Below are 25928 nucleotides of genomic sequence, written 5' to 3'. Positions count from 1 at the left end.
CTCTGTAGATGCCAATTGGCCCCCAGGCTAATTGTCATGGACACATACAGTACAATATGGATGGCAACCCCCATTCCTGTGAACACCCTTCCCCCACCTCTCCTTCTCCTCCGCCTCACTCCACCTTCCTCAGCGCTCGTCAGGCCTGTCCCTAATCCTGATCCTTAAAGGGAAACACAGCTTCCTTTAGGAGGGGAAGACTTCAGACGGAAATCTGTCCGTATTTAATACAATTCTGTGATTTCCCAGTCAGTGTAGAGTCATATAATCTAGCAGACTTGTATTTTTCTTTGTATCTTGTGTTATTAAATAGAACATGTTTGCCTCGGGGATGAGAGGGGCAAGGACAGGAAGAAATGACGATGGGATGGGTTAGATGACGAGTTGAGCAGCTTTATGGTTAGAAATGAAGCTTTAATCTATACATCATTTAATTTTTTGTCCCATTTAGCACTATTACAATCTGAATGTCAGTATGAACAGTATAAATAATGGACACACTGTGTGAGAGAGGGGTTCCCCTGTGATGTACTGTACTGTACTTTACAGTAGATTACTAGAGTGCAAGCGGTCAAGCATAAACCTCTGATGTTATCTCCTCTGCCCTTCTCGGCCCTTCACATCTGTATTTGAGCTTAAAAGAATCACCACATCCCACTGTAATCTGCCAAGGCCATATTACACAGAGAACACTCTATCCTTCTATCATCTGGCTTTTGATAGTCCCACTCATGCAGCCATTCAGAGATTAGTGCTCTCTCTAGCCCTTTTCTTCCTGTGTTTTTTTCTCACACATGCAATGAGTCAGACGGGATCCATCCTGTGAACGACAGAGAGCAGCTGAGCGGACGCTCTGACAGACAGCGGGAGAAACTTGTTCCTTCTTCCCAGGAAAAGATTGAACCAATGAAATGATTGCTAAAGGGGTAACCAATCAGGCGTCTCTGCTAACAGCTGGCTCCAGAGAAAACACAGACAGAGGGGTGGAAAGAAGGAGACAGATGAGAGAAAGTCAGCAACTCCTAGAGGAGATTTTCCTCTCCCATTTTTCCTCGCTCTCTCTCTCTCCAACGCAAGCCACTTGCTTTGTTATAACAGCATGTAGAGCTGGAACGATATACAGAATGACACAGAGAAGAATGCAGGATTTCTCGCAAACAATCCTACAAGCGAAGAAGCAAACAGACTCTGTGGTCTGGAAGATGAGCCAGGTTTTAAACAGAAGCACGGGAGAGACTCACACTACCCCAGAAGCACAGAAAAACTAAAAAGAGAACAGAGAGTCGCGTTGGCTTACCCAAAATCGTCCAGGGAATACATGTCGCTGAAGAAGACAGCCCAATCCTCAAGCAAAGGATGAAAGGAGGTATAAAGGAGGGGATTATGGAGGAGAGGGCGAAGTGTCAGCCTGAGACGAGAGAGCGGTACACATGCTGTCTGACTCTGAAGCAAACTCAACCTTTCTCCTTCTTCACATCCTCTCAAAATGTTTTCCAAAAAATCCACAACGCCAACAGGGCAGACGTGAGACTGAGACACAGAGAGAGAGAGAGAGTGGGAGGGAAGGAGCGAGCGAAAGAGATGAGGAGTGTTGCAACAGAGTAAGGGAATGTAAGAGAGAGAGAGAGAGAGAGAGAGAGAGAGAGAGAGAGGAAGAGAGAGAGAAGAACATGTGACCGCAGCAGACCAGTAGCCTCTCTCTGCTCTGAGGATTGTGGAGTGCCGTCTTTCAACCTCCGAGGAATCATTTCCACTGGATGGAAATTACATGTTAGCCTTTATGGGAAACAGGAGTGCTTTCACAACCCCGCCTCCTGTAGCGTGTAAAATTTGGCTTTAAATAGATTCTACAGTAACAGTTTAAAAAAAAAAATGCATCTACGACATAACCCCTAATCACCAATTAACTACGGAGTGGGAAAACACACAGCATCACACCACTCCATTCGTTCTGCTTGGCTTTTATAAAAAGGACACAATTTTCCAGTTGAAAATTAAGCGCACTGCAGGAGCAGATGTAATGATTAGTTTTATATCCAAGCAACAAAGGACTTCATTCATCTGGTGTAACATTTGTGGTTTCCTTGTGGCTTCATCAGAATTTGTCCTCAACCCGGTGGTCCATCTGGCTGAAGCAAACTTAGATTAATAAGCTTCTTTGCCACAGCGAGCCGAGGTGTGGGAAATAAACAAAGAGCAATGTAGTCCACTAAAAGATTAGGGGGCTTTGTGGGTTTAGAAAACAGCAAGAAACGCACAGACCCTGGAAGGTCAGGGGAGTACAAGAAAAGTCTGGTAATGTACGTCCAAGGCCAAATTGTGTAAATGTGTAGAAGGGAAATAAAACTACAGAATATTCACTACAACGTTTAAAAGAGGGTTAAACTGCAGGCTTCTGAACGGCCTGTTTGAAAAGACACATGATGCAGATTCATCATTAATCCTATAACAACACAGAGCTTATGTGTTTGATATGTGGGATATGCTAGAAAATGAACAGCTTACAATATGATGCATGGATATAATGGATTGTAGTGTATAGAGTACATATAGTATTATGGTACATAAGTGCAGAGAGAGAGAGAGAGAGAGAGAGAGAGAGGGATCACGCGTTATCTGTATTCACTTTGCAAAACAATGCTGATCTTGAATCATTTCCTCAGTTTTATGTCAGTTTTTTTAGGATGCCTGAAAAGGTAAAACTAACCAGCAATTCACATGAAAAAAGCACAAAAAAATTAGAAGATTTCTTTAATTTTTTTTGCTTTCCTACCCTGAATCGTCTTATTACGCTTCAGATTTATTATGTACCCATGGGGAACCACTGATCTAGAAAAATATGCAAATATGAAGTCTGTATTCTCCCTCTTAATTAACTAGTCACATGAGCTACTGTATGCACTTTTGTACAAAACGAAAGTACTGTACATTATATGTCACGTATCAGTAACTGCTGACAGCTTTGTTACTTCTTAACAAAATAATCAACTAGAATTTGAAAACACAGCCGTCCTCCTGCAGCTCACTCCACTCTGTCACCAGCCGCTCCTTTCATACAGTTGCCTGTACGAATACTACTCATGTGATCCCGATGTTGTTGCCAGCTGTTCTATGAGAACTACCATCCTGTTTTCTTTGCAAACTTATGGGCTCTGCAATGCTACGGCAATATCGACATGTTTTATTGCGTTTATTGTTGGACGCTCTTTTCGCGGTGTAGGCAGTTGTTGAGCAACTTTTCCTGCAGGATTTTCCACCATTAAATCAATCTTTCACTAGTCTTGCATAGCCAGATTTATCTCCACAGTGCTGGGTCAGTACTGGATTATGGTCTGGCTACAGTGTCTTATCATTCTAGGATAGGGGGAGAAACGCACTGGTTTGTATTTCTTTAAACCAACTGTACACTCACTGTTTGCAATCTTCAAATGATATTTCCTCTAAATATTTCACATCAGATTTGGGGAAAAATGTTTAATTTTGCAGTATGTGCTTGTTATTATCAGTTTAGACGGCGCAGATGGTGATTTCTTGATGTATGACTTCATCACGATACGATTCCATTCAAAGACGATAAATAAACATGTTGAATTATCGCTCAACCCTCGCAGAATCTCCGACAATGTCAGGTTTTATCCCAGCATTGTACATGGGGCAGGCCAGATGAGGCTTTCACCGACTGAACCGACGCGCACGCGCATCTGCATTTGTAGAACAGCCAGTAGCTTCCAACAGGTGTACAGGCCGCAATACTGGCTCTGTGAAAACACAACGACAACGCTAACATGTTGATTTCTGCAGATAGTTTATCATTAGTGTTCACCATCTTAGTTTGGCATGAGGTTGAGGGGGGGTGTTTGTTTTGCAGGCACTTGGCCATAAAACCGTATATTTTGACCTGATGACAGTGCTAGAAGAAAAGTCAGGGGGATCACCAGTGTGCTGATTTAAGTTTTAACCAGTTTTAGACTATTTTATTCAGGCAAATTCAGGTATCATATTTAAACTAGTACTGTATTTGTAGAGAATCCTCAGCCCAGTTATTCTGCTTTAGTTACATGAGAGTTAAAAGTCCTTTTTTCCTTTACCCTGCTTGCGACTGCTCTCCCTGAAAGGCTCTGCCAATGAAACCCTGGAGAATGTGAGTGTTGTGGCTGTACACGGTGACGCTGGCTCACGCAGAGCTGCTCTCTGATCAGCTCGGGAGCAGCAGCAGCAGCCTGCAGTAAGATGCATAACTCAGCGTTTTACCTTCCACTGGCTGCACACGCTCAGTTTACCTTTCCTACGATGAGTCACCACAACAGGCGGCTCCAGAAATCATCCTGCATTAATGGTAAAGGACGGACGCCTCGCTTTTTGCCCTCTTCCACTGTTTCTCACACACACACACACACACACACACACACTCACACACACACACACACACACACACACACACACACACACACACACACACACACACACACACACACACACACACACACACACACACACACACACACACACACACACACACACACACACACACACACACACACACACACACACACACACACACACACACACACATGAATCCAACCAACCAAATGACAGCAGCCAGGCTGACAAGGAGAACAGTGAGGAAGCATCACACAATGAAACCACTACAGTTACTGAACTAAAAATAACTCAGCTACACTCACATATGTGCACATGGACACACACACACACATGATGAGCCTGTGCATGGACATACAGTACATAAATGCATGTGCATCCCCTACATAAATGCAGCAATGGAAGCAGTGACGCTGAACAAATGATCTCATTGAATTAAATCTTCTTAACTCTGCAAAAAAAATGAAAAATGAAGAGCCAGGTCACTGTGTTGTTCCTTTATGGAGATTTAAGACTTCCCTTTTGGGCTTGAGTCAAAGTGCAGCTCTGCCCCTGGCAACAACAAACACACACATGATGGGACACAAGCAACACGGCTTTACAGAAAAGAGGAAACGGCGTGTTAATCTAACTGGATCGGATGATATGAATCTTACATGTTTACAGTCTGAGAGCAAAACAGTCCAGCTACTGCTCCAGTTGTGGGAAAAGGGGTGAGTTATAGTACTTCACACAATCCAGATGTGAGAGCACTGTTCACTTTCTCTCTCTTTTTCTTTTTTTACCATTATTCCCTTTCTCCCTCTCTCTCTCTGTCTCCTTTTCCTCTCTTGAGGGTGTAAGACCACAACTGCACACGCAGACAGTCACACACACACACACACACACACACACACACACACACACACACACACACACACACACACACGCACACACACACACACACACAGCCATGCAGACAAACACCGGTAGCTACAGTAAAAGCCGAGAGAGTGCACTGTATCTAAGAAGAGCTGTCAGAGTAAATCTGAAGCCATAAAACAGAATGGTGCAGGCTGCAGCTACGGAGACACAGAGGAGTCAAACTAAAAAGGAAAGCAGGGGGGTGGAAATATAAAAGGACTGTTTCATAAATAGAACAAAAATACAGAGAATATCTGGGCCTCATTTTGCATACCAACATAAGCAGGGAGAGGCTCAAAATACCATCCACAGCCTTGGGTATACAATAAGGATTTAAACATGAGACACACAGGCTGGGTATGTGCATGAGAGGATCCGACATGGAGTAGGCTTATGTAGGTGTGCGTTTGTGAGGAGGGGGGTGAGGGGGGTCTCAGTCATAACCTGCCTGGCAACCACCAGAATAAACACCCTCCTCCTCCCACTGCATGGATATATACGCCCTCACTTATCCTATCCCCCCCTCTGGAGCCACTCATCCCGATCAGTGCATCAGTCACCGTTTTTTTCGTCCACCAGGTGCACCACCGTATTGCTTATGTGGAGAAATACATGATGCTGTCGTTTCCATGACAACATTAGCCTGGGTTAAATCCTGCACTGAACGCACATTGACTGGGCGGGTCCGGTCGTGACAATAGCGGGGTAATAGAGGTGAGGGAACCGCATAAGTGATAAGCATTAACCGCCTTGTGTATCGGGAGTGTACCGTGAACGGTAAAGGACGCCTGTGCGGAGCTGAGGCCCGGTGGGTGGGCCGCTGAATGCTCCCAATACAGGGGGCAAATTAGCCACAAGATGTCTAGATTAAGGGGGTATGGGTGTCTAAAGATGCTGCGGTTCTTCACCACATTAGATGTTGCATGTTATTATGAGATAAATGTTTAAAAGCAGTTGTAGGCTTCAGTGTCGGTGCGCATCTGTCATGACGCGTCAAACAGAGCGCATGGTGCTGGCCGCCGCTTACCTCATTCTCGCGTCTTTTATTCAACCGGAGACGATGGCACTGATGAATAGATGAACAGGACCAACAGTCCGCTTATCCCACCCCCCCTCTGTATAAATATGAATAAACAGTCTGGGAGGCTTGGGTCAGCCGCACCACCTTGTTGTGTCCCTTAACGTGCGTCTGTAGAGATGTGACTGTCTGAGGATGAGTCGTTGCAGAAACGCTAAGCGAGGACACGAGCGTTTTCTCCCATCCGCTTTGTGCTCCCTTGTCTCTGATCTTGTCCACGCGCGCCGCTGCGTGTCCTTAAGTCCATGTTCAGTCGGGGCTCGTGCTCGATAGAAGACGGTGAACGGTGGTCGTCAGCCGCCGCCTCCCTCACGCCATATTTCCTTCCCATTCGGAGTGTTTTGAGGTGGAGAGATTTAGGGTGAAATGCTAATGCTGCGTGAGAAAGGGGGGGGGGGGGGGAGAGAGAGAGAGAGAGAGAGAGAGAGAGAGAGAGAGAGAGAGAGAGAGAGAGAGAGGGGCTGGGGGCGGACCGGCTCAATGCTGCCCACGCGCGGCGAAGACGCACACGTGCAGCATCCAGAGGTTACTCCTATAGCCTAAATATTGTTATGGTTATTTTTTATTTTTTGTTATTTGTTTTAAATCCTGAATTAATTTATAAAACATATCAATAAGTTGTTGTTTTTTTTAAATTAAAGTTTGAATATGTAGAATCTTTATTAAAAGCTATATTTAAAAAAATAATAATACACCCACGGGGTGTTTTGCGGAGTACAGAATGGAAGTATCGCTTTTCCGTGAAAAAAGAAATATATTTAGTCCGAAATTAATATTTTAAATTTTTATGATGGGTTTGACAATGACTTTCTGTCACGTTCTGTTTACATTGTACCAGCCATTAAGGGTGGTATTGCGGGTTGCCAGGTTTGTCTGTTGTTGGGTGCAGCTACTGTAGGCTGGCACTGGTGACATGGAGTTTGCCAATACTGCAGCTGCTTATTTGTCCCAGCAGCTGAGTGACAGTAGACCGGCAAAAACCAGGGTCAATGTAGGCCAAGCATTCGCTCGATGGACTGAGATAAAGGAGTTCAGCGGCATTAGTTTGGACACAGAACTTCAGCAAAGTCCAAATGTAAATAAATTCAAGAATATGTACAAAACAATTATTTTAAGAGGGATGAGGAAGGGTTGGTAGGATTAACGTGAGGTAATTGTTTTATAGTAATTGTTTGAGTTGAACATAATAGCACTGGAATTTGTTGTATGTTCAATAATGTGATTTAATTGTTTGAGTTATGGCGAAAGGGTAGGAACACATACGATAGAAACTTCTCCTTTTCGGACATGTAATATTTATTTATGTTTGTGAAAATTCGCTGTGTACTGTTCATTTGATTTGTTATTGTTTGTTTTATTTTTTACTTGTTACATGATCTAAATAAATAAATAAAAACACAAGATCATTCTGACCAAACTCTGCTTGAAATAAAGACGATAAAACAAGTACAAATAAAAAAATATAAAGAAAAACTAAAGTCAGTGTGATAAAATGGAAAATGTAAATCACAGCCTCATGAGAATTTCATGTTGTATTCACTTCCAGACCAAAGTTAAATGTTTAATGGTATTCTGCAGCCCCGAGTGTTTAGTGGAAAGACAGATCATGTTACATTCACTCTGTAGAGTGGTGACTTTCCATCACTTGTTAGATTTAAGTTGTTTTTTCCTGATAATACATCTCTAACAGTCAGCTAACCATCAGGCTTTCAAAACAACACTACAAACTGCCGTCAAATGACTCTTGTTTATTCATGCATGTGTGTATTATTGGTTTGCTGTTAACTGTAAGACGAGGAGTGTGACGCACAGTAGGTTTACGGACAAAACGCAGCTTGACAGGTTGAAAGCAGACGTTGTTGGTCCATGAAAAAGCTCTGTTGAGTACTAAAAGGTGACTTGTTCTATTGTGCAGGTAAAAAGACCTGCTGCATGTTTACCAGGCTGAAGCAGTGCATTATAGAAGATAACAACACCTGGACAAGGTTCAGTTCAGTTAAATATTCTGCCAGTGACTGATGCACATCAGACATAAACAGTTACAGTGTAATGGTCTCATCCCCCTGACCCCAAACTGATCCCGGTGCAGTAAAATGCAGATAGATACAGATTTGAAAAGGCTTCACATCATTGAAAAAAACCCAAAACATGCTTACTTTCCATTCTCCTTGCACTTCGGGCGGAAGGAAAGACACAACAAACCATTCAAAACACCTGAAACACTTTCAAATACTGTAGATTCACCCACATTTTGCTCGTATCTGTTTCAAGCCTCTCAGTATATTTTCACATGTGGGACCAAACAGGGATTTATTGCAGGGAAAAACTCTACAGAACTGAAGTTGGCAGTTAAGGATTTGACTCTTAATCAATAAATAATAAAAAAGGTGCCTGTTTTAAAGACCTGGAAGCGCAAAAACGTAGAACAGAGAATCAGATAATGTTGTAGAAAAGAGTTCAATTCTGAATTCAAATACTGTAATTTTTCCTTGACCTCAAAATTATCATAGTTTCAAAGGGTGGGTAACATCACATCTGACTGGACCTTGCTGTTTTTAATTAGCATGTACCATGTATTTAATTTTCATACACAATCAATGCAAATAACTCAACAATGTTTATACTTAGTCTGATATTACCTCTCTGTATGTTTTAGTGAGGTGTGTTTAGGGCTTGAGCTGATATGTCGGCTTCACTAGTGCTTTCCTGAGTTGTTAAATACAAAATAAAAGAAAGTTTAACAATTAGAAAATCACTATGTTCCGTCTTTCCGTACACAGTTTTTGTTCCAATGCTATTGGATCTCCAGATTGACAATATTCAGTCTGGTACCTCTTCACTCCCGTTATCTGCGACAGGAGCCTGCACAATACGAGAACAGAGAAAGCCAAAACTACACAGATGCAGTCTGAAAGTCAGAGCCTTTGGTTCTGTTGAATTGCATTTGATCCATTTGATTGGTTTTGTCTCATGTCATTGGTGAGCAGGCTACAGTATGTGAAAGATTTTTGTTTTTACATGTAGTGTGTATAAAGAAAAGGTGAAATATTCAGGATTTTTGTATTTCAAGCAACCGCACATAAAACCTCCAACAGTTCATCTCATTTAGGATCTGAGAGCAGATCAGGAAGGAAACCTTTGGTTCCTTTTCTGTCAATTCACTTCAGTTCAGGCAGATCCCCCTTTCTTTTTTAAGCGTCTGAGTTAATTTAAGTTTGGTTTGATTCAGTTTAGTGCAGTTCAGTTCAGTTCAGTTTGCTTCAGCTGGGTTTCAGGCCCCAGCAGCAGCAGGAAGAAACCAACAGTATCAGCTTCTGTCTGTTTCCTCAGACTATCCTCCACTGCATCACACTCATGTCCTTCCCTCCAGTCGACACAAGGTAGCCGTCGTCATTTAGGAAGGTCACGTTGGTCACGTGACTGCTGTGGCCGCCGTAAACATGGCTGGGAGCCTTAAAGGAAAAAAACATATTTTACCTTTCCATAAACTGTCAATCAAAGTTTTACAAACGCTTAATCTCCTTCTTGACATTACTGAAATGAACATTTTTGAATGACTTTACACAGAATCTCACCCTAAACTGCGAACAGGGGTACGAGAATAGGTGGACTTTCCCAAAGTCGTCTCCGGTAACCAGGAGGCTCTTATCACTGGACCTGCAGACAGCGTTGATGTCGGTGCCATCTGAGCCGTCGGGCCACAAGCCTAAAGGAGCAGAGAGGGCAGAGGAGACGTCTACTGAATGGACATTAAAACACAAACACACACCGAAAGAGGGGAAGGGGAAGGAGCCTTCGCTTACCAAAGACCTGGAAGCCCAGAGTGCAGGTGTGTGTGGCCCACTCGATATCTCTGGTGGTCTCCACACTGACCACCTGTTTACACACTGATGGGATCCCTGGGAAACACACACAAACCAAATACACAACATGTTTTAGCATAAATAAGTATAATGGCTGCTGTTACTTCAACAAAAATAGTGTCTTAATTAGTCATGATTATTTACTGTAATTGAAAGCCACTTAAAAGAATACTTCATCCTCAAAATGACCATTTGTATATCAATAACTCACCATGTGTTGCCTTGATTCCTAAAAAAAAAACTTTACTGTGGAATGCTGCCACAGTGAACGGAGAATAACAAAAAAATGAGAAAAGTCTTGATGCATTGAAGTAACCCGGGAACGTGTTTAACAACAGCAAAACTACATCAAAACATCCGTTTACAAAACCACACAACTAGTGCAGTAAAAGTCAAGCCTCTTTTATCCAGCCGTATGCTCAAACACATGCGTTGACACTAAAACCTCACTATTAACAACACTTCCGCATAAACACTCTCCAGTTTTCTTCTCAGATGAAAAGTGGAAGTGCTGTAAATACAAAGGTTTTAGTGAAAAACACATGTGTTCAGGAAGTATTGAACATACAACTGGATAAACAAGACTTGGATAGATATACTTCACATGTTGTGTGAGACTTTGGATGTTTCAATATAGTTTTCTGCCCCCATTACTTCAATGCATCAAGACTTTTCTCTGTGTCTTAAACCTCTGTTCACCATGGAGGCATGCGAGAATTACTCAATTCAAGGATTCAAGGCAATACTCGGTAAATAACTGATAAACAAAGTCATTTTCATTTATTCAATTTAGATTCAATTAAATTTTATTTATAGTGTCAAATCGTAAAAAAGTCATCTCAGGACACTTTCCATAGGGGGGGGGGGGGGGGCAGAGATCAAAAATCATAAATTCAACAAAGGTTGTGAGAGGGTGACAGTGACGGTACTTACAATACAGTATCTCATAGTCCCCTGAATTTGATACCAGGTACTGGGAGTCCACTGACCAGTCCAGATGGGAGATGAAACTAGAGTGACCCTGAGAAGTGACACAGAAGGACCAAGTTATTTAAAAACTTCACAGTATAACAGTAAAGTAGAGGTAATATGTTTTATCAAACACACAATCAAATAATCCTAAAAATGTGAACTGGATTTGGTGCAGCAAGGATAGACGCAGCTCTATATGACTCGCTGCCATTTGTCATTTTACAGCTTCTGTATCAACACACAGTGAGGACAGAGTGTACAGAGAGGAGGCACAAATATAGAGATGAGGTGGGAACTAAATTTGAAGATGATACCGGGAACAACTAAAAATACTGCAGCCACAGATGAGGCGGGGGGATTATAAATACAGGTGCATACCGAACACTTCCCCACTCGACTGTACTTCCTCCCATTTTCCGCCACAGCGTAGATATAGATGTAGTTGTCGTGGGAACCGATGGCCAGGAAGTTTCCATCTAAACAAAATAAAAGATAAGAAAGGGCATAAAACCTTAACAACATGCTGTAACTGTAAATTTCCAGATAACAAAAAAGGGAAACAGACAGTGAAAGCAATACAGAGCAACCACTGTCAGCAGTTACCACCATACCTGGGCCGTAGCACATCACAGACAACTGTTCATTTCCGTCAGTGTGCACTGTGACGAGATCCTTGGAGTCGGTGTCCAGTACGAGCCACCTGCAGGACCAACAACTGCGTTAATGCCTGTTTTTAGATGAAACAGTCATGTAAACACTAGATTCCTTTAGTGTTTTTTGGTGATTGGATCCCCTACCTGCCAGTCTGGGTTCCTATGGCAACCACAGCTCCGGACGGGTGGAAGCCTGCTGATTGGGCAGCATCCTGTCAGAAACAGGAAGAGTACAGAGTTGATTTAAAGTCCCTCCCCTAGTCAAAATGTATTTTGTTTATAGTAGTAGTTTTCACATTTCATGCTGAGCGTGGGAAAGTTTCTCAGTGCTCATCTTAAATCTGTGTTTAACAGTGGGATTTTGTGACATCACAACTCTAATAGTTGGTCTAATATACGACAGATTTTAAGGTCATAAAACTGTGGATGCTTACATACAATTGTACTTTTAAGCTGCAGTTCTTGTTTAGTAGGATATCAGAGCTGATAAAATATTGGCTGATTCATCTTCTGTTGTGTGCTGAGTGCTGTTCAGTGTAATTCCCATGACTGGGCCCAGGTGGCAGTGTTGGCTAAACTTACTTCCATAGTCTTGGTCCAGATGAGCTGATGGGAGCTGGAGTCCCACAGGCAGACCTGCCTGTCGTAGCCACAGGTGAGGAAATGAGGCTTCCAGGGGTGGACAGCCAGACCCCACAACTCATCAGTGTGACCCTGTAGAGGAGAAGAGAGGTTTTATTCTCTCACTTCTATTCTTTCTTTATCTGCTGTAACATCAAAGCACTTCAAATTAAACCATCATTTGTCTAGTACTTGGACAACGTCGTAGTAGAGCTGCAAAGGTTAATAATGATACATCAATTAGTTGATCCTATTGAGGATTTGCTGCTTTTCAATGTTTTTCTTTGGGAGCTGAATATTTTCAGAAAAAACAAAACATTGGAAAATGTCACACTGTAAACTGTTTTAAATTTTCTGACATCTGATAGACCGAACAATTAACGGATGAAAGTAACTGATGGATTAATCTGTAATAATTGTCCTTGTAGGTGCAGCCCTGCATCTTGGTTCTTGGATGTAGAAATAGTGTACTAGAGGGATGCATCTACCTGAGTAATAGGTTTGAATTCTCCATCCAAACTGCCTTTCAAAACAAAGTGCCGGGTGGTCCCGATGAGCACAGTCTCCCCTCTGCCCTCTGCTATAGTCCGGATGGGACCAAACAACTCAGGCACCTGCGGAGAAAACACAATAATCATTTAAACCATCTGTTCACATTGGAATCCAGCATTTGCCAGAATAAACATCAACTCATCTTTTACTGCATAATGTGGTCTCTGTAGAGCAAATAAGGCACGAGTGATCCATATTTTATCACTATCCATGAATCTCATTGAGCGCATAACTGCTCTAATATTTATGATATGGTGCAGCATTCAGAACGCATAGTCTGTGGCCTCGGGCAGGTGTGCGATTTCTGGCAAATATACTGTAAGTGGCCTACTTTAAAAGAAGAAGGTGCTGGATATGCAGCCTAACATTTTATTAAAACATAATAACAGAATGTGGTAATAGCACATCAGATCATTAGGATGCTGTAGAGCTCTACAGCTGAGCATTTAAAACCCATGTATTACTGTAAAAAATAATTTGCAAAATGTGCTTTTCATCCTTATAAACTTTTATAAATGTATATTTTGCATTAAAGCAGCCTTTGAATATTTTAATTTTTAAAAACCTTTTCCTCACCTCCACCATTTGTATCTGCTGGTAGCTGCTGTCCCAGGAGATGAGCCTTCGGTCTTTACCTCCAGACACCAGCGTGCCATTCCTGAGCATGCACAGCGCAAAGATGCTGCCCTCGTGAGCTCCTTGGATGACGTGGCTGATACGATTAGTGCCTGCGTAACGGACACGGGATGAGATGGATAAGAAGGTTCAGTTGGAGACAGCCGGACATAAAGGTCGAGTGCTTGGAGGAGGGTAGATTAAGAGACAGACGAGTTGATCACTACATACATCAGAGACATCTCATTGGACCAATCTGTATCAATGAAAGTTGACCGAATTAATAAATAAACGTGCCTTTTCCCCAAACAAGGATGTTCCCACTTGAGTCTCCTGTGATCGCATCTCCATTTTCTGCAAAGGTCACGCACAACACAAACTTGGGCTTCTCCTGTTTCTGCAAGAAACACAAGAACACACATATTGTTTCAGTTTTTGCTACTTTTTTTGCAACTACCACTGACTATCTTAGCTATGAATGGCATTATATCATGATTGACCCAACATGTGGTGTCCCACCTCAAACAGTCCTTGCTTCTTGACCAGCACGCCTTTCTCCAGGTTCCAGAAATAGAGATGGGACTTGCCGCAGGTCACTACGATGTTGCTGTCTGTCGGGTGAAAGTCTGCAGCAAACACCGATTCGTTGGAGCACTGAAGGGAAAGACACAAGACAAGAAACGGTGAGTTGTTGAAACTACGTGTAGACCCGTTTATCAGAACAATAATTTAAGCAGTATGTCAGGTTGTCTTCATTAAAACACACACACGCACACGCACACACACACACACACACACACACACACACACACACACACACACACACACACACACACACACACACACACACACACACACACACACACACACACACACACACACACACACACACACACACACACACACACACACACACACACACACACACACACACCTTGACTTCAGCCAGTCTGTCTTCTCTCTGCCAGTCCCAGACGGAGAGGACGTGGTCATTGGAGTCGTCTACGATGCACAATGTATTTCCTCCGTTCTTACATACGGAAAAAGACATAAAACCATGTTTATTTACTGATAAAATGGAAACTAAGCATACAAAAAATGCCGTAAACTCATTATTGGGTTTAAGTGGAGTTTCCTTACCGACTTGGAGAAAGCCAAGCAGACCAAGGCTCGGTCAAAGAAGCCTGCGCCCAGAACATGGAGTGTGTTGAGGCTGACAGAGTCCCACACACGGACATGAGGAGCGAGCTGCTGCCAGAACAAAACACAGACACGACACCGGGAGAGGTGTATCATCAGTATGATGTGATGTAAGGCTAACTGAAGCACCCAATGAATTCAATGAACACACAAGTGAACGCGGAGTGAATGTGTTTCAACTTCTCACTCTGTTTATCAAGCAGACTTGTCTGAGACAGCTGGGTAAACATCGTTTCTCAAAGACGACAGCTAAACTCCAATGTGACAGTGAAATCCAAGCACTTTCCAAGCATTTCAAGTTGTATTTTTAAACTTTTTTAGCACCTTACTGTATTGTACACAATACATACAGTATATACAGTATACTGATTATTGCACTTCTTCATCACGTTAAATCAGATGTGATTGTGCTATAATCACCTACAATTGTGTTTTGTGATGGCTTTCCACAGATGGTTGACAAATTAAAGGAAAACAACAAAGTGTCATTTAAGTGAACTTGGTATCCTACAGAACCTAAATTTCAAGTGCTTTATTCACAATCCATACTTTTCAAACCTTGACAAAAGCCACATTAAAATTCAAGTGTTTTCCAGAACCCATAAGAACCCTGAAATTAATACATTTCAATAAGTGACTGACTTACTTTTCCATCCAAAGAGGTGCCCGCCACCTGCCCCGTTGCTATGGTGATTTTATCGGGATGGACGGCCAGGCTGGTGAAGAGAAAACGTGAAAACAGTTACAAATTTCAACATCAAAAGTTAGAATAAAGATGAGCGACGTGCTTGGTGAACATGAAAGGCGCTTTTTAAAGCTGTGAGTATGATATTCACTGTAGCTACTGCACGCTGTCTGTGCTAATGTGAGGGGGAAATTAAACAGTTTAAGATCAATTCATCCTCTTTTGGGCACGGGGGTGTAGCAGCACTCATAGCATGTGTGAAGCTTCTAACACTTTGTCTTCAAAGGAGTTAGATTCTGTTTGCGATCCATGCTTTGATCTGTAATCCAAAGTGTTCATTATTAAGTTGAACTTTTAATAACCTCAGACAGTTATAACATAATCAAGGCCGTTTCTTTTTACACACTTTCCCACAGACTTACTTTCCTGCTTGTGCACAAATGCCTTTACGCAAACACACAGCACTGGAGTACACTTGTTATTTATTAGATATAAAAAACCCTCCTGTGAGGATTATAGAAATGGTGGAAATATCAACTCTAACAGGGAAAAGAGATGAAAGGTAGATGACATTGTATATGGGGCTGCAGTACATGACTGAAGCAGTGACTGTATGTGGAACCACTCCCTTGGGTTAGTCAGTGTGTGTGTGTGTGTGTGTGTGTGTGTGTGTGTGTGTGTGTGTGTGTGTGTGTGTGTGTATGTGTGTGTGTTCTTAATCCCCAAGTGTCTCTCACCATTTGATGTCATCCGTGTGTCCGGTGTAGTGTCTCTGCAGCTGCTCGTCCACGTTGAACAAGACGACCACTGAGGCGATGAAGTACACTGTTTCTCCAGTGGGCAACAAGTAAAGGTTGGAGCGACAGTCTCGACCGCGGTAACCGTAACTGGGCATTAAAAGACGTCAAGGAATAAAACAGAAATTGTATCCAAAACAGAGCTGAAACAGTGAATTGATTGGCAGACGGTTAAATAATTTCAACTTCTCTCTTGTGAAGATTTTTTTGTCTGACAAATATTCACATGTACTGTTATTTAACATTTGAAGGGAAGAAGCCACAAAAAAGAAACTAAAATGCATTCAAACGACTCTATCCAAAGTAAAAACACACTGTGCATGTGTCTAATCTGTGATCTAGTTCATACTGATTTCAACACATATCTATTTCTGTGTGTGTGTGTGTGTGTGTGTGTGTGTGTGTGTGTGTGTGCTTCTCTCCTCAGACTTAATCTTTTCTTTGCCTCCCTTACGGCTTTTTCCTCTTCATGTTTCTGAGTGAACAACACACTGTATTCATTATTTCATCAACAAAATGAAAGCCAGAAACCACAAAATGAAACAAAATGAAAAGAAAAGAGCACAAGAGGGGCTGCTGACTGGCTGTGCCTCAGCTTGCCAGCTGTGTGCAGGTTATTACTGACTGCAGGCTTGGGAGCGATGAGCCCAACTCCAACCGCGGCAGCACAGCACGTTGAAAACGAACATCTGAGTAGATCTACTCTGACAAGCAGGGAGAGAGGAGATGACACGTTTGTCCGCTTCCTTTCTCAACGACATCACAGGCCAATCTGGATTTACTCTCCAGAGAAGATACATTTTCAAAACTTTCCAAATCATAAACAGGATTTTATTAGAAACGTCTTATTTCATTGTGAAAGTCCCTGTGAAAAAAAAAAAAAGAAAGATAAAAAAGGATACACCCAGTCCAGCTTGAGTTTGTTGCTGGGCAGGTCGGCTCTGGCCTCCAGGCAGTAGCTGTCCACCTGGTCTTTGGGCATGTACATGGTGATGGGACGACCCTTCAGGTACATTTTCACATAACCTTCCTCTGAAAAAAGCAACAGAAAGGATCAGTGAGATAATGTAGGACAACACAGATGTGACTGCTGGAATTATGTCAGTATCACATTTTTAAAATATATGACAGGTATGCAAAAAGCGCAGACACGACGCTGAAGCATCATACAAAGTGTGATTATGATGTCAATGACAGGGGTGACAATGATGAATGTGTGACAAGATTAGAGGACATGATGTTATGTTGCTATGCAAAGGAGTCAATTAAAGACAACAAATGACAGAATTTGCAAACACACACAAATGAGCTTTTTAACTGACTTTATTAGTCATTTCAAATACATTCTTATGTCAACAAAAAGCACAAAATGAACTGCAAACACTTTCAAAACTCATAAATATTCAGCTCACAGCAGAGGTTAACATAAAATGCAGACACAAGCAGAGAAATGGAAATGTTATGGAAACAAAAAAACCCAACAGATCCAAGCTTTAAAAGGGGATAATGAGAAATCCTCATCAATTTACACTGAAAAAACAAATCATGCAGAAAACATTAAGGGAACCAAAACGGACCAAATTAACCATTAATGTAACAAATGTTTTGTTAAGCTCATTATAACAAAAGACTATAAAGTAAGGTAATATAATGGACTAATGCATGAGATTTTTCTATTAGGTGATGCTAAAAAAAATTAATCTTTACACCGCAATATGGTGTTTTTAATGGTACAGATATGATATAAAACCATGAATTTAGCTCTGTATGGACCGGCTCACGCAAATTGTAGCTTGATAACTGTAAAAAACATATGATATCTGGAGAAATTAGTGATATTCTGTGTTGTCAATAGCTAGTAACAAATCTGGAAGTACTGGCTTGGAGACTTGATGGGGCTGCGATAACTGGGTGTATCAAGGGGCGAGTATGACGACAAACTCCCTGACTTTCTCAACTGGAGGTTAAAACTCGGAGTCTTTCTGACTGGCGGCACTTTGGCGGCACCACCCTTTCTGGCCATGCCTGCCTTGCTGCTGTCTGAGGTTTGTTGGGGGCCAGTGGCTGAACGGGCCGTTACAGACGAAGCTGCGGGGCTGCCGCTGCTCCCCTTCCGTTTGGCAGAGCAGCTGAGGTAAATCTGTACTGTGACTATAATTCATACGGGGAAAAGAGGAGTAGAGTAGCCAGTGATGAAGAGGAGTGGTGAAGGTTGTCAGGGCCGGTTGGGTGGAGGGGACCAAACGGAGACAAGCAGGGTGAAGGAGCAAGACACGTAAAGGATGTAGGAGGTTGGTAGAAAAAGTTAGACAGATGTAATGGCTGTTATTTTGTGTAAAACTTAATAAAAGCATCATTAAACTGGAAAAACACAAACTACCAAAAGGAAAGTAGGGAAACTAACTGCAATTTTTAACCAGCAGCACGTGGAGTGCTGTCATCAAACTCAGGGATCTGATCTTGAAGCAGTACAGTAGCTATAAAGAAGTTTGGAGTCATAAATAAAATCAGTAAGATCCCGCCTCACTGGTTCTAAACCTCCGGGTCAGGACAAGTGGCTGCAAGGTTAACCCTGGGGGTTGCCAGATGATTAATGGGGAATATAAATTTACTTTATATTCTAGCTGGCTACCATAACTTAGAGTTCAGCTGAGCCATCATACAATTCAACATTTATGTAGAATAAAATGTCCAATCATAAATGACTACTTATTAAGTACAGCATTTACAAAAATTACCATTTTGCCTTTTATCAACACCAAATTCAATTCATTTTCCCCCCAGGAAACGTTTTAGTAAATTATTAGTCCGGTCAACTCTGCATACTTTTACCTCTTCAGGCTTTTAATATAAATACTTATTCAGATGAAACAAGCTGAGAAAAATCACTGATTAAACTGCTCATAACACATCGATGAACTGCTTCATTCTAAGGGGTTTCCAGCCACTGGTCTAAATGCTAAAGGAACAATGCTGAGATTATCTTAAAATGTATTATTTTGGCTAAACAGCAATATATCTGTCTGGAAATGAGTTTTAACTCCAGTCTTTTGAAATTCTTGGCAGCTTTGCTGAAGGGGACTACACACAAACAGACAACACTTCAGAAGTAAAATCACACAATAGGAACTACCCCAAAAAAGAGACTTGAATGTGTTTGTAATGCAAATGTTCATTTTGAGGGCAGGAAGAAAATAAACGCAGCAACAAATCTACTTGCTCTGAGCTGCAGCGAAGAATCACAAGAACAGAGAATTTAAGTGTTCGCAGAAAAACTCAAAGCGACTGTGAGGAAAGCGAGTGTCAGATATCTTTGTGTTGTTACTATGGTGACAGAGACTAAATGCCTACGAGCAAAAGTGAGGCTGCGAGCAAACACGCACACATTTGGTGAAGCAGCAGCTTTGTCTGCAAACACACTCTGACACAGCTCTCAGTGGAGGTTAGGTGTGTGTGTGTGTGTGTTAGTTCATGAAGCCTAAAAACCGTAAAGGGAATGTAACTTTCACACACACACACACACACACACACACACACACACACACACACACACACACACACACACACACACACACACACACACACACACACACACACACACACACACACACACACACACACACACACACACACAACCCACTCCTGCCCCTGTCTGGACAGCTCCCTGATCCCTGATCATTGCGAAGAGTTTCAGATAACAAGAGTGTTTAGGAAGAAAAATCCAAACAGGATATGAATGGAATTTTCAAAATAAAAGTCTTGATTTTATTCTTTGCATGTGATGCATGTAGTGAGATCAAAACAAATCATCCGCAGTGTCCAGAGAGCTGTGTAGTCCAGGGGCTTTAAGGAAAGGGAGCGGGGGAAGGGGGCCTACCTTTGCAGTGGGTCACACGTCGCATCCCTTGTAAAGGTCACAGAGAAAGACACAAGCACCAGGTGAGGGGTGGTATGGCCTCCTCACTTCCTGGTCTGCCCTAATATGACTTCCTGTTTCCTTAATGAATGCTCCTTCCTTAATGGTTTAAATTAATCAGCGCCTTTTTCATTTTTTTTACCCACTCCACCATCTTTTAAATAAGCGGTGGAGGTAGAAATGTGGCTTGCGGCACATTTTGTTGTAACAAATGAACCACTTTGCCTGTAATCCCTTCATGTATTGAATTTATAGTTGCAATAAACATTTGCATCTGTTAACTGTCACCTCGTGGCAGTTTATCCCCTAATCATTCCACTTTGCAGGAGATTACTTGTCTATAACTGATTCAAATGTCCACCCAAGTGGTGTGCCACAGTAATAATTAACCCTGTGGTAATCGGATGGGTACAGTACAAATAAACAAAGAGCATGTCTATTCTATATATGGATCATATTTGCTATAAGTGGACCTCAAGCTAAAAAGAATAGTAAAGGTAGTTTGTCCGATGGAGTAGGTCACTAAGCCAGACTCTTTGTTTGGAAGCAACCTGAACTGAAGAGAACTGGAGGCAGGTGTGTAAACCAAATGAAAAACAGCCGTTCAATTTACACAAAAATCAATAGCATGCTGGGGATGGAAATTCTGATCAATGTGCAATTCATTTCATATTCAACCCCATTCTCTTTTTACCATACGCTTCCTGCTTTCTGTTTCAAGAATAAACTGTGTGCGAGGTGATCCACTTGTCTTGTACATAATCTTTGTGTCTTTAGTTCTTATTCTGTCTTTTGTATGTCTCATAGCTCACAAATATCACATTACTGAAAAGATGTTTAGAGTGTTCCAGAAAAATAAGCTAACACTATTTTAGTGAGTTTGCAGGGTGCTAGTATTATTATTAGAGTCTTATTATTATTATAGCCATAGTGACTATGGGTGATACTAACCCCTTCATAGAGATTCGGGGGAATGTGGACCACATAAAATACATTAGTTATAAAGCTACCTAAAGCTTTGCAAATAAATTTTAGTTTTACATAAATCATTTAAAACATTTGTATTGCTAATTTGATTAGCAGTGCATTTGCAGTAGTAGATCTCTCTGCAGTAGAGTAGCTTAATCCATGAGGCTTTCTGTGCTTCAGTTGGACTGAGAGGAAAGTGCTTGAAATGATTCATGTAAAACTTAATTCAATTTGGAAAGCATACTGTACGCTTTGATCTGACATTTTCCCGGCTCTACAGTCTCTACACAACGGAGGTTATGAGTTTTTAAGAATTAGGAGAGTAAGTATGAGATAAGTCTGAAAAATATCAGATTTTAATTACATTTAAATGAAAAAAAATACAATTGTACACAACTATAGTTCAATTTAAAACAACGCAGAAAGAGCTTATTAATAAGAAAAAGATGAATGGAAGTTTGGATGTGAAGATGCAGTAATGGATGGAGTAATGGATCAGAGAAAGGATGAATGTTCAACACTGATGTTTAAGACACAACATTGTGTAGGGGAGCCTCAGTGGTCCTCTGTGTGCAGACAACAGTTCAAGGCACTGATGAGAACGTCTTCATTTTGACAGGATTTCTAAAAATGCATTGACCTTTACCTGCCACAGGAAGCCACTGAGCGTGTGTGGTATCATGGCATGAAACTATCACAGCTGTCAGGCTACAAAGCCATAAAGGTGCCTCTAGTTCTTACCTGCATTGAACACTGGATCCCTCTGTTTGCTGCAAAGTAAACGAGTAAACAGACAGCTGTCATTCAGCATCCCGCCTCCAGATAAACCATTGTATGTTTGTTTGATGTGCTCATAAGGAGTTCAGTGTCAGACTAGAAGATGAATGTGTGAGCCGCTAAATAAGGGAAAACTGATTTGACAAGAAGTCTTTGTTACCTGTCACTTCTTTTGCCGCTGGAATTACTGCCGGTGGATCCGGCGCGAGTTCGGTTGCCCTTGGAGTCACCTGAGTCTTTCCGTGTGAGAGTTCCCACGTGTTCGTTTGAGTTGGCTCTCCTCACAGTGCTGTGGCGAGAAGGGAAGAGACAGGAAAGAAATGGGTCATAAAGATACCTGACGCTGCTTTCCTAAAACTGCCCTCTGGCAAAGTTTTCATCCAAGAAATAGCTTTTGAAAGCACATACAAGGAAGTTTTTATGTTCTATATTTATATTTTCACTTCATGATTCAGCTAAGATCTGTCTTGATATTGCTTCACATAAAAAAATAAGTGTGTGACTCTTTGCAGCAGTGTCAGAGAGAATTTGCACCAAAGCAAAAGAAAAACAAAGTAATATCTGTTGTTTCCCGGCACTTAAACTGTGGTGATCATAACTACAATGTCAGTACGGACCTGTGCAAATCTGCATATTGGCGGTGCAGACAGCCTGCCTATTTCTAACAATGAAAAGGCTCCATCAGCAATCCAATGGCCATTAGGCCCAGTCACCTAATCCACCCTATGGGAGAAAAGTCTATTCAAATTCTAAAACTGGCCGGTGGCCGTTATCCGTTTTGGAGAGCCCGTGTGTTTGTTCAGTAAAGAGCAGAATAGAATAGAAAGAAAAGAGAGAGAGTGAGAGAGAGAGAGAGAGAGAGAGAGAGAGGGGGAGAGAGAGAGAGAGAGAGAGAGAGAGAGAGAGAGAGAGAGAGAGAGAGAGAGAGAGAGAGAGAGAGAGAGAGAGAGAGAGAGAGAGAGAGAGAATATGCTGTTTGCTGTGTTATCCCATGAGGAATCACAGTAATTGGGCCACAGGGCATTGGGAAGGCTGTTGTGTGTATGCCAACACTGATGGATTGTGACCAATCTGCAGTTTAGACTAATCCCAGACACAGACTGTAAACAACACGAACAAAGAACTTTAACTTACAAAACAAACAGTGAATAATAGCAATGAATAGAAATGTCACAATTATCATGGAACTGTATGATGATTTAATAACTGAAAATAATGGTTAGCATGAATCAGAGCTGCAAGGATGTTACATCATGACCGGTGACACACTCAAAGTTGGTGATCCTCTCACCTGAGGGGCAGGTAGAGAATTCTGGAGCGAGGCAAAGAGGACAAACTGGACAGATTGGCAGGACATCACATTGTAGGTGGACAGGACATAAATAGGATATAACATCATAGTTGGAAATGACATGTTATCAGAGAGAGAGAGACACGCAAGACAGGGAAGAGGGGAAAGACAGCCAACACACTACATAAAGATAAACACTGAGGTCATGTGGTTTGTATCTTTTCTTACATGTGGATCATATGTCCATCCCCCAAACGTCACATACATGCCCTTTTTTTAGTAAGAGGAAATCAGGCAGAGTTAAAGTCTTGTGAAATGGAGATGCTACGTCCATTTTTTATACAGTCTATGGTCAGAATAGTGAGAAACTGTCAAGTAATGTAAATACTGTACAATCTGAATGGATGTAGTAGGTCATCCTGGTGTTTTTGGCATACTGCACGTGACAAATGTATTAGGACAAACTAAATGTTTTATTTTTCTGGCATGCTAACAGTATACGGTAGTATAGGTATTGGAACGCAGGATTACCATCCTCACACTGGTTACATTACAATCCACTCCAGTAAACTTTAAGGTGAGCTTCACTTACATGTATCAACTCTCAGGATTGGAAAACATCCCCAAAGAAATAACACAACTACACACATGGAAAAAATCTAAGTAAACAACACCACAGGGAAGTTAACAGCTGTTTGGACTGAAGCCGGTTCCTGCTGTCTGCTGAGCTTCATCTGATTATGGTAATGTTATCCAGAGATGGGGAAAGGCTATTGTTCCCCAGACAGACAAGATTGATAACCTGTGCTCCACATGAATGTATAAACACACACTCTCTCTCTCTCTCTCTGTTTATCAGCCTTGTTAAATGTCTTTCTGGATGATAAAACTCCAGATATATGATGATGTATGGCTCAAGTGATCACAACATGGAACAGACAGACAGGACTAAAAAAATGTCCTGAGACAAATAAAACGACTGGAAAGAAAGACGTGGCCTACATGCAGCTGTGTCTGGATTGAACACGTTTAGAACAACAAGGCCCGAAGGTTCAATAAAGCAACACAGACAAAACACTCAACTAGAACTATAGCCCAAAACCCTCATGTCCATTCATTTTGGAACAAACAAATGGGAATAACATATATATATATATATATATATATATATATATATATATATATGTATATTACAATAAATAAAAGATCAAGTGGTTTAAGATTATTTTTCTTTTACTCACCTCTTGCTGGCTGGTGTGTTGGTGTCCTTCCTGGATCCAGATCCAGATGGGGAGGGCAGAGTGCCGCTGCCTTTCTTTGGTAGGATGGTTCCGTTGTTGACCGTGGGCCGTAACGGCAGGGTGGCGATCATTGGCCTGGCTGGAAGAAAAAGAACGACAGGGTATGTTTAGAAAAAAGACTATGGTTAGGGTCACTGCCGTGGTGTATCATCTGAGAGTAAGCAGAATGGTGGTCACAAAAACTGAATTTCCCAGTGTAGTAACTCAGTTAACTCAGTTTATTCACATCCCTCTCTGTTTATGCATGTTTCTACAACATTACATAACATTATTATTGGGTTTGACATTATAGTTTTCCCACCGTTCACCTGTTTCAGTCAGTAATTAGAGCAGATATGGTTAGACTGTGACTCATAACATTTTGTAATGGCTTTGATTACCAAAATGATCCCATAAAAACATCAACACTTAATTAAAACTGAATGAATTTTCTTAAGAATACCAAAAGCCCACATTCTGGCAAAACATGTGTAATTATGGAGGTATCACAGAGTTCTGAGTGCAGAATAAGAGGAACTATCTTTGTTGTTGTTGTTGTTGTTAATGCAATGATGATGATATTTAAATCATTTGGTTTACCTTTTATATAATGCAATTATCTTAACTTCATGTTTTTTCCTCATTTTATTGATATTATTGTTCTGTTTCTATCACTTTTCCATACAGATGATATATGTTTATAAATAATTTTTAGGAGACACTAAAGGGGCGCGTGCCTCACACACACACGCACGCACGCACGCACGCACGCACACACACACACACACACACACACACACACACACACACACACACACACACACACACACACACACACACACACACACACAAACTCCAGTCACGGAAGCCTAGAATATTAAATCCAAGCTGAAGCTTTATCTGCAGTGAATGATAAATAATTAATAGACCCTGTTTCATCCAGTAGGCACACACACACACACACACACACACACACACACACACACACACACACACACACACACACACACACACACACACACACACACACACACACACACACACACACACACACACACACACACACACACACACACACACACACACACACACACTCACACACACATTGCTCTGTTTTCTCTCATGCAGTAATTACGCAGCAACCTGAGGTGGTAATTTAGTTAGCATGTTAAAGAAGATGAATGTGTGTGTCCATGTGCAGTCTACATGCATGTGCTAAGCTTTCTGAAACAGATCATTGTGCTTCAGTAGAGAGGAACAGGCTGTTGTCTCCCTCCAGCTAAAGTGGAGAACAATGAGGGAAAGCAGCTCTGAGTCTGAGTCATCCTCCAGCTCCCAAATCAAACTGAAACTTCATCCGTCCGCAGTCACTCCGG

General features: G+C 41.7%; 2 protein-coding genes across 14 annotated transcripts in view; both read right to left on the bottom strand.

Annotated features, from left to right (window-relative positions):
* evla (Enah/Vasp-like a) overlaps positions 1–6686 on the bottom strand; it is a 38925-nt gene extending 32239 nt beyond the window's left edge. Inside the window, exon 1 of one of the 2 annotated variants that reach the window (XM_083924163.1) lies at positions 6311–6686. In XM_083924163.1, the coding sequence (XP_083780289.1) occupies positions 6311–6315 (5 nt within the window). In that variant the 5' untranslated portion in view covers positions 6316–6686. Of the gene's footprint in view, positions 1–1297; positions 1508–6310 lie in introns of those variants that run through there. The other variant, XM_083924162.1, reaches the window with a different exon arrangement.
* Positions 6687–7649: 963 nt separating this feature from the next.
* Positions 7650–25928, bottom strand: part of eml1 (EMAP like 1) — a 53040-nt gene continuing 34761 nt past the window's right edge. For 5 of the 12 annotated variants that reach the window (XM_083923972.1, XM_083923966.1, XM_083923975.1 and 2 more), the window contains 22 exons: positions 24514–24652; positions 23273–23317; positions 22142–22270; positions 21946–21974; positions 20197–20223; positions 17222–17351; positions 16260–16409; positions 15484–15553; positions 14778–14888; positions 14572–14667; positions 14157–14291; positions 13935–14034; positions 13599–13750; positions 12959–13084; positions 12432–12563; positions 11994–12061; positions 11808–11896; positions 11575–11672; positions 11158–11245; positions 10165–10260; positions 9937–10067; positions 7650–9813 (listed from right to left, as the gene is read on the bottom strand). In XM_083923972.1, the coding sequence (XP_083780098.1) occupies positions 9688–9813; positions 9937–10067; positions 10165–10260; positions 11158–11245; positions 11575–11672; positions 11808–11896; positions 11994–12061; positions 12432–12563; positions 12959–13084; positions 13599–13750; positions 13935–14034; positions 14157–14291; positions 14572–14667; positions 14778–14888; positions 15484–15553; positions 16260–16409; positions 17222–17351; positions 20197–20223; positions 21946–21974; positions 22142–22270; positions 23273–23317; positions 24514–24652 (2267 nt within the window). In that variant the 3' untranslated portion in view covers positions 7650–9687. The remainder of the gene's footprint in view (positions 9814–9936; positions 10068–10164; positions 10261–11157; positions 11246–11574; positions 11673–11807; positions 11897–11993; positions 12062–12431; positions 12564–12958; positions 13085–13598; positions 13751–13934; positions 14035–14156; positions 14292–14571; positions 14668–14777; positions 14889–15483; positions 15554–16259; positions 16410–17221; positions 17352–20196; positions 20224–21945; positions 21975–22141; positions 22271–23272; positions 23318–24513; positions 24653–25928) is intronic. The other 7 variants (XM_083923973.1, XM_083923977.1, XM_083923974.1 and 4 more) reach the window with 5 other exon arrangements.

The sequence above is a fragment of the Echiichthys vipera genome (assembly GCF_963691815.1).
Source record: "Echiichthys vipera genome assembly, chromosome: 12".
NCBI classification, from domain to species: domain Eukaryota; kingdom Metazoa; phylum Chordata; class Actinopteri; order Perciformes; family Trachinidae; genus Echiichthys; species Echiichthys vipera.
This window is presented reverse-complemented; position numbering and strand designations above follow the sequence as displayed.